This window comes from Miscanthus floridulus, unplaced genomic scaffold, assembly GCF_019320115.1.
Source record: "Miscanthus floridulus cultivar M001 unplaced genomic scaffold, ASM1932011v1 fs_291_2_3, whole genome shotgun sequence".
NCBI lineage: Eukaryota > Viridiplantae > Streptophyta > Magnoliopsida > Poales > Poaceae > Miscanthus > Miscanthus floridulus.
In genome coordinates this window covers 727-16,943 of record NW_027096528.1, presented here as the reverse complement: position 1 = coordinate 16,943, position 16,217 = coordinate 727, and the positions used below count along the sequence as shown (strand labels likewise).

Genomic DNA, 16,217 nt, shown 5'->3' with positions numbered 1-16,217 from the left:
AGGAAAGGCGAGCAGAGGCAACAGCCACAGAGATGGATCATGATGCCTCTGCTCCACAAACTCAAGACACAACCACGACTACCAAGACTAAGAGGAAACGAGGGGATAGAAAAGGAAATCTATATCCAGATAAGGCATGCTATGTGATAACGGAGGACGGGCCAGCAGGGGAGATCCATGAGCCGAAGGAATTAAGAGGAAAATTCCGTAATGCGATCGGGGCCCTAGTAAGAGATAAGTTAAACCCAGCAATCCCTAACTGGAAAGAGGTACCAAAGAACACAAAGAATGCACTATGGGATAGGCAGCTGAAGGTCAGTTTTAGATTTTTGGAGGGTAAGCACGAATTGGTAAAAAAATGCTATCAGGATGATGGGAGAGTCATTCCAACGTTGGAGGTCAGAGCTCAACACGAAGTATATCCAAAAGGGGTTAACTCCCTTCAACGAGTTTAGCAAAATAACTCCTAGTCAATGGGAGGAGCTCGTGGCTCAGAGGACTTCACCGGAGGCATTGGAGCTCAGTGCCCGTAACACAGAGCTAGCAAAGAGGAACAAACACCACCATCATCTAGGCCCCGGTGGCTACTATGCTAAGGAAGATCAGTTTAGGAAGATGGACGAAGAGGCTGCAGTTGTTGGGAATATCGATGTGATGAATTTGAAGGTATGCTCAAGGAACTGGATATATGCGAGGAGTACAGAATCATCCGGCAGTAATCTTAAGTTTGATAAGCTAGAGACCCAAGAGGCGATATCAAGGATACTGAAATATGCTGAAGACAAGGAGAAGGGCTCATTCGATCCTTCTAGAGAGAGGGACGAGCTTAGCCTTGGCTTGGGAAACAAGGAGCACACAGGCCGCACCAGGGGGCTAGGAAAAAGGACGACCTGGAAGCAAGGATTCGAAGAGGATAGGCACATGTACAAGAAACATGGCCAAGATCGGGAGACTAGTCTTGAGCTCCAAGTGAAGGCTCTAGTTGCGAAGGCGCTGGAGGAGCAAGGACTGTCTATGGAGCCACAGATATTAGAGACGTCGCCGGGAGAACTGGCATTAATTGGTAGCCCTCCGAAAGTTTCTAGCAACCAAGGTTCCACTACAGCCACAACCCTAGTCGATCGTATAGGGGAACCAACTAGTTGCACCTTGGTGTTTCTCAGTGGCCGGCAGAACACTATGATGGAGGTGGCAATGGGTGTGGCACATCCTCCCGGTGGCTTACACCACAATAATAAGATACCTCTAGACTACACTAGGGTCGAGGTGCATATAGTGAAGCCCGAGTTCATGCAGTGGAGGATAGACTATGCAACTCCCGAGGGCTGGTGTTACTCGGAGACATTATGGGGCAGTTCATCCTCTGGCACAAATGGGACATTATATTGACTGCTTCTTCACTGCCTCCCCCTCTCCCAAATTTGGAGCGAGTTGTTGAGGTCGGGGAGATATTTTCACCGTCTTGTGACCCCCACATTCCTGAGATGCCACATTCTTCCCTGCCTCCTAGCGAGCATGTGCCTGATGAGATGCCACAACCTTCTCCAGCTCGTACCGAGTAAGTGCATCATGAGATACCATAGTCTTCTCAACAAGCACAGCCAATACATGAACAACGAGTGCCTCCTGAAGAAGTTGCAGCACAAGAAGATGAGGACGTGCCTGAATGGGAACTTCGAAAGAAGCATCCAATCACCATAAGGCCAGTTTATGTTCCGATCAAAGACGTCTCGTCGGTGTCCAAGTGGTATTCCCATGACCAGTTCAAGCCTGAGAACCAAGTTAAAAAAAAGTCCCATCACGGGGTTCTGAGGAGGCCGTCACTAGCAAACTCCACCAAATTGCAAAGCAGTATCCAAATGTTGATGCCATCAAATGGTCAAAGGATTGCCCGAAAACATATGAAAGAGGCAAGCCCTTCCTACCAAACCGGGACATCCAGCGCCTACCACTTGGAATGAGAAGGTTCCATGATTGGTACTTGTGTGTTCTCCCAACGAGCATAAATATCATAAAAGCATGCTTCCCCACCGGCACATTTGGAAGTCCAGCCGGGAAAATTGTCTTTGACTTCAATGACATGCAAACATGCTTTCACCTGGGAGCAATGGAGATGAATCTAATTCACACATGGTGCCTGTAAGTCCTTGTCCTCCCGATATGATATGAATGTAATCTTTGAATTTTGTTGTAACTAACCCATGCCGTGATTTGTAGAATGCAAGTGCACATTGTCAAACAACTGCCAAGTGTGAAAGCCGGGTATGTGGACCCTCAAGCTATAGCCCAAACAAATTTCAATTACCCTAAATGGTGGACACTTGATGCCAAAGAGCTAGCTACTGCAAAGACTCTTCGAGAGAAAGAGCACATCCGTACGGCGAAACTAAGGGAAGAATCCCTTAAGGTTGCGGCATACATTGCCCTGGCTTTCAAAAATCTCCAACAACACTCTACTATATGGCTACCATACAACTTCGAGTAAGCTCAACTCTATACTTAAAGCTTTGTTTGATATATTTTTTCGATGCAAATGAGCTTATCTAGTTCTATGATTAAATCCATGCAGCAACCACTGGATTTGTATAGCCGTCGATGTCGGGAGGAGCATGGCATGGGTCTTTGATTCATTAGATAAGGACACGGTGACATACAAAGACTTCATATCGATTCTCAAGACATATACATATCGACAATCCTCATTAGCTTATATGTTTGTATACATACTTGTAATGTTTACTTTTGAATACTAACAAGTTGTATTTGCTAAAATAATTCTAACAGGGCATTTAGGTTCTATGTCACTAATCATCATGGAAGGCATGATCTAGCAAGGAAGGGAAAGTTGGCTATAAAAACACTATGTGCGGTAAGTGTAACTTACTTTTTCAGTACTCCATTACATGGCTGTCAAAAGCATTACTTAACATTTTCATATGCAAAACATATAGTGCCCCAAGCAGAAGCCTGGGAGTGTACATTGTGGATACTATATATGTTCTATAATGAGTAACACCGGTGCCTACAGGAGACACCCCTTAAGGGTAAGTTTGAATCTCTTCACCCGTAGTATAAAAACTTCGTAAATGATATGAAATACTAAACTGAAACTTGTTCTCTTGTAGTGGAGAGAAGAGAAAGGAATGAAAAGAGACCCATACAAGGATGACCAACTCTTAGAGCTCGTCGGCGACCTTTGCAACTTCATATTGGACCAGATTGTACACGTTAGAGGCGCCTACCATAACCGAGAGTCTAAGTTATGTACAAATCCTCAGTACCAACACCTTCGTGAGACTGAAAGGCTAGCTCTAGGACATTGATAACAATGTGTATGGAATTTATATATTTAATGATGGATTGTATATATTCTTGTGAATTGGACTTGTAATTGTAGTTTATAGAATACTCTTGTGCTTGTAGTCGCGGTCGCGGGGCGTTCGGCAACGCGAACGCTGGTCGCGGAGCGTTCGGCAACGCGAACGCGGTTCGGAATGCTGGTCGCGGGGGGTTCGGCAACGCGAATGCGGTTCGGAATGTTAGTCGCGGGGCGTTCGGCAATGCGAACGCGGTTCGGAACTTTGGTCGTGGGACGTTCGGCAACGCAATTTTGAATTGTAAATTAAATTTTTTTTTTGCGAGAAAACGTACTGTAGGGGCGGTTCTAGATTGAACCGCCCCTACAAATACCTGTTTGTAGGGGCGGCTGGTACTACAGCCGCTCCTACAAATCGATTTGTAGGGGCGGCTGGTAATACAAGCCGCCCCTACAAATAGATTTGTAGGGGCGACTGGTAATACGAGCTGCCCCTACAAATCGATTTGTAGGGGCGGCCTGAGAACCGCCCCTACAAATGCATGATTTGTAGAGACCCTTGCGTAGGGGCGGCTGAGCAAACCACCCCTACAAAGGGTTACCAGCCGCCCTTAGAAATGCTTTTTGTAGTAGTGTGAGTCAGTAATAGGAGCTCCTTCTGTGGCCGTGGCCGGCGCATGAGAGCCAGGAGGTGGCGCACCAGGCGGAGTTGACGGTGGCATAGTGGATCCAGGGAACAGGTCCTCGCCTTCTCCCAAGGTGTCGCGCTTGGAGTGGCTATTGATGCGGACGCGCATGGAGGTGGCAATTCTTGGATGCCCGTACCGTGCGCATGCGCAGATACGCCTCCAGCGCTAATATTAGTAAATTGGTCAGCAGGGTTAACATTGCATGTATTTTCTCCTCCATTTGTTCCAGAATTTTCTTCATCAATTAAATCAGCAGGGTTAGTATTAGTAAATTGGTCAACTGCATGTGTACCCCCAGGATTTAGCAAAGTTGGATGAAGGAGATTGATTTCCGAACGACATTGTGATGGGGTTTGGAAAACGGAAAACTTCTTCATCAAACACAACATCTCGAGATATATAGACACATCTAGATGCTACATCGAGACACTCGAACCCCTTATGAAGATGGCTATAGCTTAAGAAGATGCAGCGTTTGGAACGGAATTCAAGTTTGTGAGAGTTATATGGATGCAAATTGGGCCAACAGGCACACCCCAAAACCCGAAGCGTATCATAATCTGGCTTATGCTGGAATAGACGTTCTAAAGGAGTAGATTTTTATAACTGGACTCGGAACACGATTGATCAAATAGGAGGCTGTGAGAAAGGCTTCATCCCAAAATTTCAAAGGCATAGATGCATCCGTTAAAAGAGACAAACCTGCTTCTACAATATGGAGATGTTTGCGCTCTGCTGCTCCATTTTGCTGATGCGCATGGGGGCATGAAACTAGATGGGTGATTCCTATCTTATCAAAGAAGGAGTTGAGTTTTTGGTACTCTCCTCCCTAGTCGGTTTGCATAGCAAGAATTTTGCGATCAAAGAGTCTCTCTACACGAGCCCAAAATTCTTGAAATTTGTGAAAACTTCAAACTTGTACTTCAAAAGATAGATCCAAGTGAATTTACTATAATCATCAATAAAACTCACATAGTATTTTTTTTCTCCCAACTGATTCTGGTGTGAAGGCCCCCAGACATCAGAGAACACAAGTTCTAAAGGAAAAGAAGATACACTTGAAGACTTTGCATAAGGTAATTGATGACTCTTAGCTTGCTAACAAGCATCACAAACCGACCTACTAGATGACTCATCTACACAAGACAAAATATTATTGTTTACAACTTCCTTAACAATAGCTAACGAGGGATGACCTAGACGATTATGCCACCAAGACAGAGGAATCCTGGTAGCACCACAAGCCTGCTTTATTGGATATGATGAAAGAGGATAGAGCCCTGTGTCACATCTTCCTCTAAGAATTGTACTGTCCGTTGCCTGATCCTTGATCAAAAAGAAATTGGGATGAAATTCCAAGAGTGCAGAATTATCAGAAGCTAATTTATGAATAAAGACAAGATTCTTTATGGCTTGTGGAGCATATAGGACATCTTTAAGATGAATGTTACAATTTGGGGTACGGACAGTAGTATGACCAATATGACTAATATTTAGACCTGCACCATTCGCTGTATGAATCTGATCACCTCCATTATATTTGTTTCGAAGGGTCAGCTTCTCCAATTCGCCAGTGATGTGATCTGTTGCACCAATTTGTGTCGATGTTATACGCATAGGATGATGAGTTGGACGTGGCTGCAACAACCAACTTAGGATCAGGAACATAATTTTTATCAAATTGATGCCAACACTTACCAGCTGTGTGGCCCTTTTTGAAACACACTTGGCAAAGAGGACGATCATCATCATCCAAATGCATTTGAATGAGCTGCTGCTGTTGGCGGGAAACACCAGGCCGCTGTGACGTGTTCCCACACCCACGACATGTCCCACGTCGAGGCCCAGAGGCACGCCCTCCTGGCGCACCCCGTCCTCCATGATGTGCAAACGTTGGCCGAGTAGCCAGAAGCACCGTTGAGTTCGACGCGACTTTCAAAGCTGAGGAGCTGCGAATAGAGTTCAGTCAAGGAAATCGGATTTTCCCTAGTTAGCACAGCGGATACGATCGGCTCGTAATCGATGTTGAGGCCGTTGAGGATGTACGCCGTCATCTCCTCATCATCGAGTGGCTTCCCGGCGACAGCCATCTCATCACGGAGGGAGCACATCTTGGTGAAGTGTTCAGTGATGGAGCAGCCCCCTTCTGAGTTGTAGAGAGAGCCAGGCACACATTGACCGACCAAGCACGTCGTTGTGCAACGGACGTGTTTGCCACACGTTGCCAGGTTTGCGCCGACGATCTGAATAAACACCTCCTTCAAAATGGAGGAGAAGATAAACCCGAGGATCTGCTGATCCCGGGCGAACCATTCTTCATACGCTGTGTTAGGGACTTTGATAGTCTTGCCATCGGGTCCCTTTTCATCGATCTCACCGTCTGGAGCTCCGGTCTCCCCGGATCACAGCGAGCACCTGGGCCTGCTGTAAGGAAAAAGCACATTTACTTTGGATTTTGGTGTTTAATGACCAACACAACTAAATTGAACTAATAAATTTAAAAGTGATTGTTTTGTAGTTCAATAGGGTGCAAGACGTGACTTGGACGAAGGCGACATGGTGATCCCATGATCAACACCATAAGCAAGACCCTAGAAGCACAAGAGAAGACCCAAGATATTAAGCAAAGTCCAAGCACGAAGATAAGAACCAAGTCGGACGCAAGATCGTGAAGAAACGAGCTTCACAGAGGTGACCGAACGCAGCCCTTATAGGGACCGGACGCGTTCGATCAGTTGCTCGGCAACAGTAGGCGTCTGCAACAGCGACCGGACGCTGAGTACTAAAAGTGACCGGACGCGACGATGACACTGTTCACAGTCGCAACAACAACTCAACACTGACCGGACGCTGGAGGGTGATCGACCGGACGCTGGAGGGTGATCGACCGGACGCAGGAACTACAGTGTTTGATTGAGTCCAGAGAGGTTCCAGAGCGGCGAAATTATGACCGGACGCGTCCGGTGGCATCGACCGGACGCAGGAACTGCAGCATCAGATCGAGTCCAGAGCGGCTCCAGAGCGGTGAAGTTGCGACCAGACGCGTCCGGTCAGGACGAAAGCAGCGTCCGGTCGGTAGCAGAAGAGCGGGTTTCGTCCTCAACGGCTACTTTCTCAATGGGGCTTATAAATCGACCCCCCCCCCAACCGGTCATTTGACATAGTGGAGCTGAGGAAACATATCAAGAGTGTTGATACACCATTTTAGTGATCTTCACTTGCATAGTGCTTAGTGATTCATTAGGTGATTAGCGTAGGTGCTTTGCGAAGTGCTTAGGTTGATTAAACCACCGCTTATGCACTTGCTCTAGGTTTAGGCCTAGTGTTTAGTGAGGTTTGCATACCTCTTACCACTCGGTGCTTGCGCGCACCATTGTTGTACATCGGAGGGGCTTGTAATCTTGCGAGATCATACCAACCGTATTTGTGGTGTGGCCGTCACCGTGTATCGGAGGGAACAAGGCCCATGGCGGTTTGGCCGGAAGCTTGATAGTGAAGACGGCGGGGAGCGGTCTGGGAGAGGCTTGCCGAAAGGCACACCGGAGACCCACTCGCGCGTGGGGAAGGCCCGGGGCTATCCACGGAGTTACCCGACTGGGAGCTTGGCCCTTGCAAGGGATTCCTTGCGAGGGGCTCCAATGAGGATTAGGGCGAAGCTTGCGCGCTTCTCGATATCTCGGTAAAAATACCAGAGTCATCGACGGAAGTTTGCATATCTCTACCTTACTCTTTAGCTTCCGCATTTACATTGTTTGCATAACTCCTTTTGCGGTAGAGATAGCAACACACTAGCAAAACCGTAGTTGCATATTTAGATAGTTTATCCTTTTGCATAAGTTTTGCTAAGGTTAGAACAAGAGGCCATAGTTTAGAGTTGGAGTTTTAAGTTGTCTAATTCACTCCCTCTTAGATGTCACGGTCCCCTTTCACCTGCCATAAGGCGTAGTTGTTTTTGTTCAGCTTCTCCGCGGTCTAGATGGCGAACAGAGGATTGGAGGTGGTGGAGCTCGATGCCATGGAGGCTATCTGGTTGCCTATCTAAGCTCTGATTACCATGTAAAAACTCAGAGGCGCATACAGGGAATCTCTAGGCCCGATGTTGGGTCCTTAGTGAGTGCGTGTTAATTGAGTGAATGAAAGAGCCCCATCTGTGGCATTTACATATAACAGGTTAACCACCTTGAGATGGCGGCAAGGCAAATACATTTGATCCTATAACTTCGTTCAACACTTGACCCTACAAGTAATGCATGCCATGCATGTCTATAATCTTGTTCAACACTTGACCCTATGAGTAATGCTACACTTGACCCTCAAGGGTTTTACATGTTTATCCTTTAACATGAAACACTTAAAAAACACTTGAAAACCATTTCAAACATATGTAACATCCAGATAAAACATTTATAACATATGTGTGAAAACATATGCAGCATCCAGATAACCATACATGAAACATGCATCTATAAAAAACAGATGAAACATTGAAAACAGAAGTTTGCAACATACGTGTACAACCATTACAACATATGAAACATCCCGATCTACTTTTGCAACATCGGTATAAAACACTTGCAACGTACCTATGAAAACATCCAAAACACTTGAATCATACGCTTGCAACATGTGTTTTTCATCCTTCTTCTTCCAAACGATGCAGAGCAGAGCGGGGAACCGCCGGTTTCGGCCAGCCGGCGGCCGAGGATGGTGGCGCGACCTGGCAGCGGCCAGTTGCGCCTACGCCTGCACCTGGCTTGGACCTGGTTAGTGACAGCCCCCTCTCCTGCGCGATGGTCGCTGAGCGCGATGGAGAGGGAGGAAGGCGGCTGCTGGCCCTCGGATGCAGTGGAGATGGAGGATGGAGGAGGGGCATGGGGGAGGTGGAGAGTGTGGCGCCAGGGAGCGGCGTGGAGAGGAGCGGGGACAGGACGCTGAGGAAGGCTGCTAGGAGCGCCAGCTCGGCGGTCAGTACGGGCATCGCGGCTGCGGTGAGAGAAGAAACTGCGCAACATGGGAGGCGGAAGAGAAATGCGTACGTTCTTTTTATTTTATTTTTAGAGGCCAGGCTGGTTCTGCAGGCCATATCATTATCGAATTAGAAATGTTTAAGTTAGAACATAGCGAGTACTGTAGAAACAATGGGCTTGTGCAGTGCACCGAGCCCAGGCCCACGGCGGTCTACGAGGCCGAAAAGATGGCCCAGCTCAACCAAACCGCAGTAGCACCACCACATCAGACATCACCATTGCCGCCGAGAAAATTGGAATTTCGCCCTCATGGCGTGGGCTTGGCCCAAATACCATCAAGTTCGTGGGCTTCGCTGAACTGCCCTTATGAAATAGGTGTTTCACATTTTTTTGCCATTTCCTGATTTTAGACCACCTTAAAAAAATCAGCCCAAATTTTTACCTGATCTGACCATTTTACCCCTGTCTCCGTTACTCCTCGTTCTCTCTCCTCCTCACGGAGACACGGACGGTAAGCCATCTCTCTCTCTCTCTCTCTCTCTCTCCCAGCGGGGATATCTCCCGGGCGAGAGCAGGACGCCGGCGGCCGCCGTCCTGGGCCGCTCCTCCCCAGGCGCGCCGCCCCATCGTGAGTCGTGACTGAACCGCATCATCCCTTGCGCCAACTGCTCCGGCGAGTTAGGCATGGCGGTGCTACAAACGCACCAGCACGGCTGGGCCCCACCCTGCTCCACACGAGCGCTCGAACTTGGAACTGAGAACGAAGAACAGAAGGAGCGAGCGCTGCAAGGCCTGAGCCGATTTCTGCAAGACCGAGCAAATCAGAAACGTTGCAGCAAGGGAAGGGCAGGGACTGCACTGCGCCATTCCACTTCACACTGGTGGCTACTGTCCCCAACCAGAAACGCACGAACAGGAAGCTGAGTGGAACGAACAGAAAAGGGCGGCTCCAAGAAATTCAACCAAATCCTACCCAAACCTTCATGAACCGCTCCCAAACTTTGCACAGATGCAATTCAACCTGGCACGAACCTATTCCCCAAAAATCATTGTCTGAGATTGACCCAAACTCTGAAAATCAGGATTGAAACCAAGAACGAAAATAGGGAAAAATAGGACGCGTGGTCGCCGGCCTGGCACGAACGGTAGGGGCGAGGACGCCTGGTGACGCGCGGCCTGTCGGCGGCGGCCGGCGTCGACTGGAGCGACGGCGATAGCACCATCATCACCATGTGGCGGATAAGAAGCCGGACAGGCGCGCCACCCACAGCATCACGCTGCTCCTCGTGGCTTGGCTGGGGCCGCCTTCGCCTGGGGCAGGGAGCCGTCTTGAGGGCGGATGACGGCGGCGAGGCTCGGCCTGGGGGCGTGGCGCGGGGGTGGGGGCGGCCTGGGGCGGTGGTGCTCAGCGCTCTGCCTTTCACTCGAGCGAGAGAACAACGAGAGGGGGAGAGATGAGAGCGCAGGGCATAGGTCAACGAGCTCAGGGGCAAAATTATCACTGGAGGCTAAAATTTTGACTGAAAAAATTTTAAAGTACACTTAAACCTCAAAATGACGTTATAGCGTATTGAACTCGTTTCGTAAAAGCATTTCGGTGAAGCCCACGAAGCATTTGGGCGCCCGCTCCCCGTAACGGCAAAATTCCGATTTTCTCATTGCCGCCTCCTCTCCCTCCCCTCTCTCTCTGTCTCTCATGGCGCAGCTCCCAGGCCCCGCCGCCGCCACCAATGTAGCGGCCGTGAAAGAAGAGACTGCCGCCTGGGAGGACGCGCTGGATCTGGGTGACTCCGACATCCGCTTCGATCCCCGGTCCCACCCTTTCGACGCCACCGCCTCCCAGCTCCAGGAGGACAAACCCCCGCACCCCTCCCACCACCACCACCACCACAGCATCCCCGGGACCGCCGCCGCCGCCGTCCTGGACACGGTCCTCCCCCTCTCCGTCACCCGCCCGCCTCTCTCACTGGGACGCGGGGACGCGCGCGCCACGGACGCCGACTTCCTGCGGCCCCCGTGGCACTGCGCCCTCCAGTTCCTTGGTGAGGGGTTATTCAGTGAAGGCCTTCCTTCGCGTTTCGTGGCGCGGTTGTCTCCGTGTGATGTGTTTGTCCGTCTTTGGTGGCTTGGGTGCAGGGAACGACCGTGCGTGGGAACGGCCGGGGATCAGGGCCATTAAGGGCGATGAGGATTTGCTTCGAGCACTTTGGTGCGTGCTCCGCACCTGCCAAGCTTTTAGTTTTTCATGGCCGTTTCATCTGATCCTAGCGGGGATATTTTGGGGGTTCTCTGTTGACATCAGTGTGTTGTCATCAGGTGGCTGGGGTGGTGACCTCGTGCAAGCCAAACGGGCTCGGAGATCTCTTCTTGATTCTAAAGGTTAGCGCTCAGCATGTCATTTAGTTCTCTGTGCTGTCTTGTTTTCGTTTTAGTTATTTTTTCCCAGAGAAAACAATCAAGGGAGCTGTATGTCATTTCATTGAGTGCGCCACTGAAACAAGAAGCAACCTAAAAACTGAGACAACAGTCCTTAGAAAATATGGTTTGTGAGGTCTTTGGCCCCAGCTGCACACCATAAGGCACTCTCTTCCAATGCCCTCACAACCAAGTTTGTACTTGGAAAAGATCCATCCAACATGCAATCAACGCAATGTTTCCACTACTCTCATACCACCAGGATAATCAAAGTATTCAAGCCTTCCTTCTCTATGCTGCTTGTTCACACCTTTTGATTGCACAGCACACCCATGTAGAAAGACTAGGCAAGCCTTTGTCAGGAACTAAAGCTTGTAAACCCAGCTTCTGTGACACGATGAACCACACTTCCTTTGAAACTACACAGGAAACCAACATGTCATTGATGTTCTCAGCTGCTTGATTGCACAAAAGGCAAGAAGCAGGGTGAGGCTACCCTCGCTTAACAACCTGTCAGCTGTCCAACAGCGTTACAGTCATTTAGGACAGCTTGCCACTAGAAGAACTAACCCATCAATGGAGCCCAAGACTTCCAAATATATTTCCAAGGTGTAAACCCGTTAGATTCCACGAACAGAGTTGTAAGCTGATTTGCTTAAATATAATCCTGACCCTGTCTATTTCTAAGGGTACTGGCATTGAAATCCATCCTGGAGGGTGACATTTTGTAGCAAGTCACATAGTTGGAGATATTCCATTGTTGCCTTTAAAGTGAGAGCACCTCTGATATCTTTTACCCATCCCCTATTTACCACAGCCTCCTTCACAATTCTCCATTTAATTGCTTGCCAGGGACAAGGATGATAAGGTTGGTAGTAACTTCTGGTATGGTCTTTCCTTGCAGCCATAGATTAGTTTAGAATTTAGTAGCGAACCCATCCCCTACATTGGTTATCTTATCATATCCTTATCAAAAACAGCTCTCACGGTTGGATGCACCTGGATTTATGACCCTGTCCATGGTTGACCAGAGTCTGTTTTCTCAAAGCCATACCCATCTTGCTTATGGCGCCCAACCAAGAAGGGTCAGATCATGAATATCAACTATCAAGCCCACAAAATTGAAGTTGCTGTTGTCTGTTGAACTCACTGCCAATAAACAAGTCAATTACCACCATTGTCCTCTTGGCCTTTCCAAAGAAAGCCTTATCTTTTATCAATTGCCTTGATCATCAATTTTGGAAGGCTCATAACGGTCATAAGATATGTCAGAAACACCTGTACCAAAATTAGTCTACCATCTTCTGTTCTTCAAAGGGGCCCTCCAGCTTGGCAAATAATCAGCCACCTTATCAACAAATGGCTACAATTCGGTTTTGGTGAGCTTCTTCATGGACAAAGGAAGCCCTAGATAAGTACCTGGAAAGTTCTTGATTTCACATGTGAGATGATCATGTAAATTTCAAGCTCTTTGCACTCGATTAGTGTGGCAGAGGTCTTGCGATTTAAGAATATTGGCTTTGAGGCCTGAAGCTTCTCCAAAAATGTGCAATGCTTGCTTGATCAGTTTCCATATCCTTCACAACGGGCCGTATCAATAAAACAGCATCATCAACATATAAGGATGGCTGGTGCTGGTGCCATAGACCATGGAATAAGAGTAGCTTTAACAATCCTTGTGATGCTCTAAAGACCAAAGAGTTAAGAACCTCCATTAACAAAACAAATAGCATGGGTGATAGTGGGTCGCCTTGTCAGAGACCATGAATGAATCTCTCCTAGTTCACTGTTCACCAAGACACAGGTGGAGAATAGGTGGGCAGCAAAGCACATAGCACCGTTGCATCACCAATGACCAAAATGTCTTTTGTATGTCTAACTTAAATAGGGTATAGGGATCCTTTTGTCTATGTAAGATTCTTGTTGTCTGTTGGAATAGTAAGAAATTATCATGGATGCATCTTCCCCGAATAAAAGCACTTTGACTAGCTGATACTGTGGAACTACTTTAGTGCACGTTTGTCAGCCAAGAGTTTTGTAATAAATTTTTAGAAAAATTGTATGCCAAATATATAGATCTTAAGTCTTTCACTTGAATAGCATCAACTTTGTTTTTTATCAAAGTGATAGAAGTAGTGTTTGGCAGTCCAACCTTTGCCATCTGACCTAGCAGCTGCCTTCGTCTAATTTTGCTTAATGATCAAGAAACAAGACCTATATCAAATGGACCATAAACCCATCCAAACCCAGTTCCTTATCTTGAGGAATGTCCTTTACAATGGCCCAAACCTTATCTCCAGTAGATATGTCATCTAAATTTTCTAAATGATGGTGCTGCAGGTTATGCTCATTGGGATCAACAGTGAAATATCTGTGTAGAGCAGTCCCCAGGAAATTTGAATTTCATCTTCATTAGTGACAATCTGATCCTCCACTGCTAATGAAAAAAAGGAAGTATCTGCAGCACCCTCTTTTATATAAAGAATATAGAGGAAGTTGAGCCTAGCTTAGTTATTTGGTGTGGATGTTCACCTAGACCACTCAGTTTACACATTTGGGTGCCTATTTTCTTAACATATAAAAGCTGACTAATTCCACCTATGTTGATCTAGGTTTTAGCAACTCAGCCTAGGTCAGATGATCAAGAGTGTGGATGTATTCTCACACCACCCAAGATGTCGAGGAAAAATTGGGTGCCTAAATCTTAACTAAAAAGCCACATAGTTCCTCCTAGGTTTTTCAAGTTTTTTGGGCCAAACTGGCTATTGGGTGCCTTCACTCGACCTTTCAAGCAATACCCTCGGGATGTTTCTCCCCTTGGGTGTAGTTATTATATGAAGAATACAGGACATAGCTTTGCGATTGTGTGCTTCAAAGAGGATAAACCAAAACAAAGCATTATTGGTTTTCCGTAATCAATCCTCCATTGATATGTTGAGCTGAATATCAACTGTTTACTCTTGATAGGATGCAACCAACTCAATTGGTGCCTCAGTTCACAAGAAAGTCCTTTTAGAGGAGAATAATGGCCATGATATCTCAATTGGGTGTGCTGTTGTTTTTAGTAAGGTGAGTACATAAGTTGTGACTTATTTTGTTGTCAAACTACTACTGTGGTGGCTGGTGGCAAGTGATTGGTTCAGCTGCTAAATATGTTGTTTTCAAGTCCAGGTAGCTATTTTCCGTCCGTCTCGCAAGTTGTGCTACCTCAATGTTACCAAAGGAAAAGTGATCAAGGTATTATTCATAGTTTCATACTAATTTAGATTGCTACTGATTACTGTAATCTGTTCTGATATACATGATGATGCTTTCCCAGTTTAATTGTTGTTGAAATCAAAATTGTTGAATATAATTACTACTGAAGTAAAAAGAAATAAATCAAAGTGAACTACTCTGGGATTTGTACAAAAATACTCTTGTTCTGCTTAGCCATTTTTGGAATCTGGTTATACCAGTTATCAACTGCAACTTTGTGCATTGGATCTGCATTAATGAGGTACAAACTGTTATCTGAAGGCAACATATCAAGTGCAATCACATTGTCAGGTACAATTTTGCAGTCAACTATTGGTTTCGGATTGACTCAACGTATCGTGTATAAAATCCTGAAATTTTAATGATTCAGTGATTCTACGATTACAAAAAGGGGGCAGACCCAGTGCCGGAGGCTCCTACATGAGTGGGGTCTGGGGAAGAGATAAACCGAGACAAGCCTTTCCCCCGCAAAATCTACGGAGAGGCTGTTTCGAACCCACGACCTGGTGACTCAGTGAGACAGCTCTCACCACTGCACCAGGCCTGCCCTTCAGTGATTCTACGATTACACTGAAAAAAAATATGGCACTTGGTATCTCCCTTAAATTCAATTGCCTTCCAAATCTCAGGAGTCAGGACTCAGGACATGAAGTTTATAACCATCTTTCCACAGCAGTTTCATGGTGCTATTTTTGTCAATATTGAAGCACTATTACAATGCTCTCAAACACATTACATCATAATAATATTTTTTGTACAGAAATCCTCTTGGGACATATGGGTATAACGATGCAAATATTTACAGGTTTTTACTAAGGATTGTGCTGCCCCAGCTAAGCAAGTGATTTCATCTAGTACTACTGAAAGAAGTCAAGGTGGAGATTCTACCAGCAATATAATGATGAAAATTTTTGGTCGTGAAGACATGATGCCGAGTAACAATGAGATGACAGGTACTGAGGTTTCTCATGAACACCATGCAACACCTGATTCAAGTAATAGCGCTTCAACGTGGGATATTTATGGTGGGTTTAGTGTAGGAAGTAACCAGGAGGGTAAATTGCTGGTAGGAGATACACACAATAAGCATACATCAAGCTCCAGTACTGATGAGCATCCCCAGCAAAATTTGAGCATTCCAAACACTACAGGTTGCTTCTCAACCCCAAAAGAAAATGTTAATACCAGCAGCGGATCACTTCTCAAACGCAAGAGGGCTGTATCAGAATGGACAGAGGAGCAGCTTTCTGAACTGTTTGCTGACTACTAGCATTTTAGTATATATCTGATAAACAAGTTGTTAGATTTTTATTAGTCAATGTATGGCAGTTATATTAATGATCTGAGCTTGTAAGAACTTGACAAGTTTTGTACAGTGGCACTTATAGCCTCTAGAGCTGCATATGGTTGTCCAGGAGCTCACTTAGTCACTTTTCTGAAATGGCTGTCATGCCAGTCTTTCAGTGTACACAATTTTATGCTTCTGTCTTCTGATAATTGAACTACAGATAATTGTGTCATTGTATATAAAAAAACTGGGAAAGCAGAGGTTTCTCTGTAGTCAGTACCCAT

General features: G+C 46.5%; 1 protein-coding gene and 1 non-coding gene across 2 annotated transcripts; one reads left to right on the top strand and one right to left on the bottom strand.

Moving 5' to 3' along the window:
• Positions 1–5,938: 5,938 nt before the first annotated feature.
• Positions 5,939–6,077, bottom strand: LOC136531156 (small nucleolar RNA Z247). The gene has a single exon (XR_010777971.1). It is a non-coding gene; the product is annotated as a small nucleolar RNA Z247 (small nucleolar RNA).
• A 4,591-nt stretch (positions 6,078–10,668) lies between these two features.
• LOC136531154 (uncharacterized) lies at positions 10,669–16,003 on the top strand. Its single transcript, XM_066523858.1, has 6 exons — positions 10,669–11,014; positions 11,109–11,185; positions 11,289–11,351; positions 14,355–14,456; positions 14,559–14,624; positions 15,451–16,003. Exons 1-6 carry the CDS (start codon positions 10,669–10,671, stop codon positions 15,913–15,915), a joined length of 1,119 nt encoding a protein of 372 aa, XP_066379955.1. The 3' UTR covers positions 15,916–16,003.
• The last annotated feature ends 214 nt before the right edge of the window (positions 16,004–16,217 follow it).

What these genes read in the sequence shown, in the direction of transcription:
- LOC136531154 (XM_066523858.1), top strand. Translation starts at nt 10,669, where the DNA reads ATGGCGCAGCTCCCAGGCCCCGCCGCCGCCACCAATGTAGCGGCCGTG. An exon ending in GTGCTGTTGTTTTTAGTAAG is followed by an intron (nt 14,457 to 14,558) that starts GTGAGTACATAA and finishes TTTCAAGTCCAG; the next exon opens with GTAGCTATTTTCCGTCCGTC. An exon ending in CCAAAGGAAAAGTGATCAAG is followed by an intron (nt 14,625 to 15,450) that starts GTATTATTCATA and finishes AAATATTTACAG; the next exon opens with GTTTTTACTAAGGATTGTGC.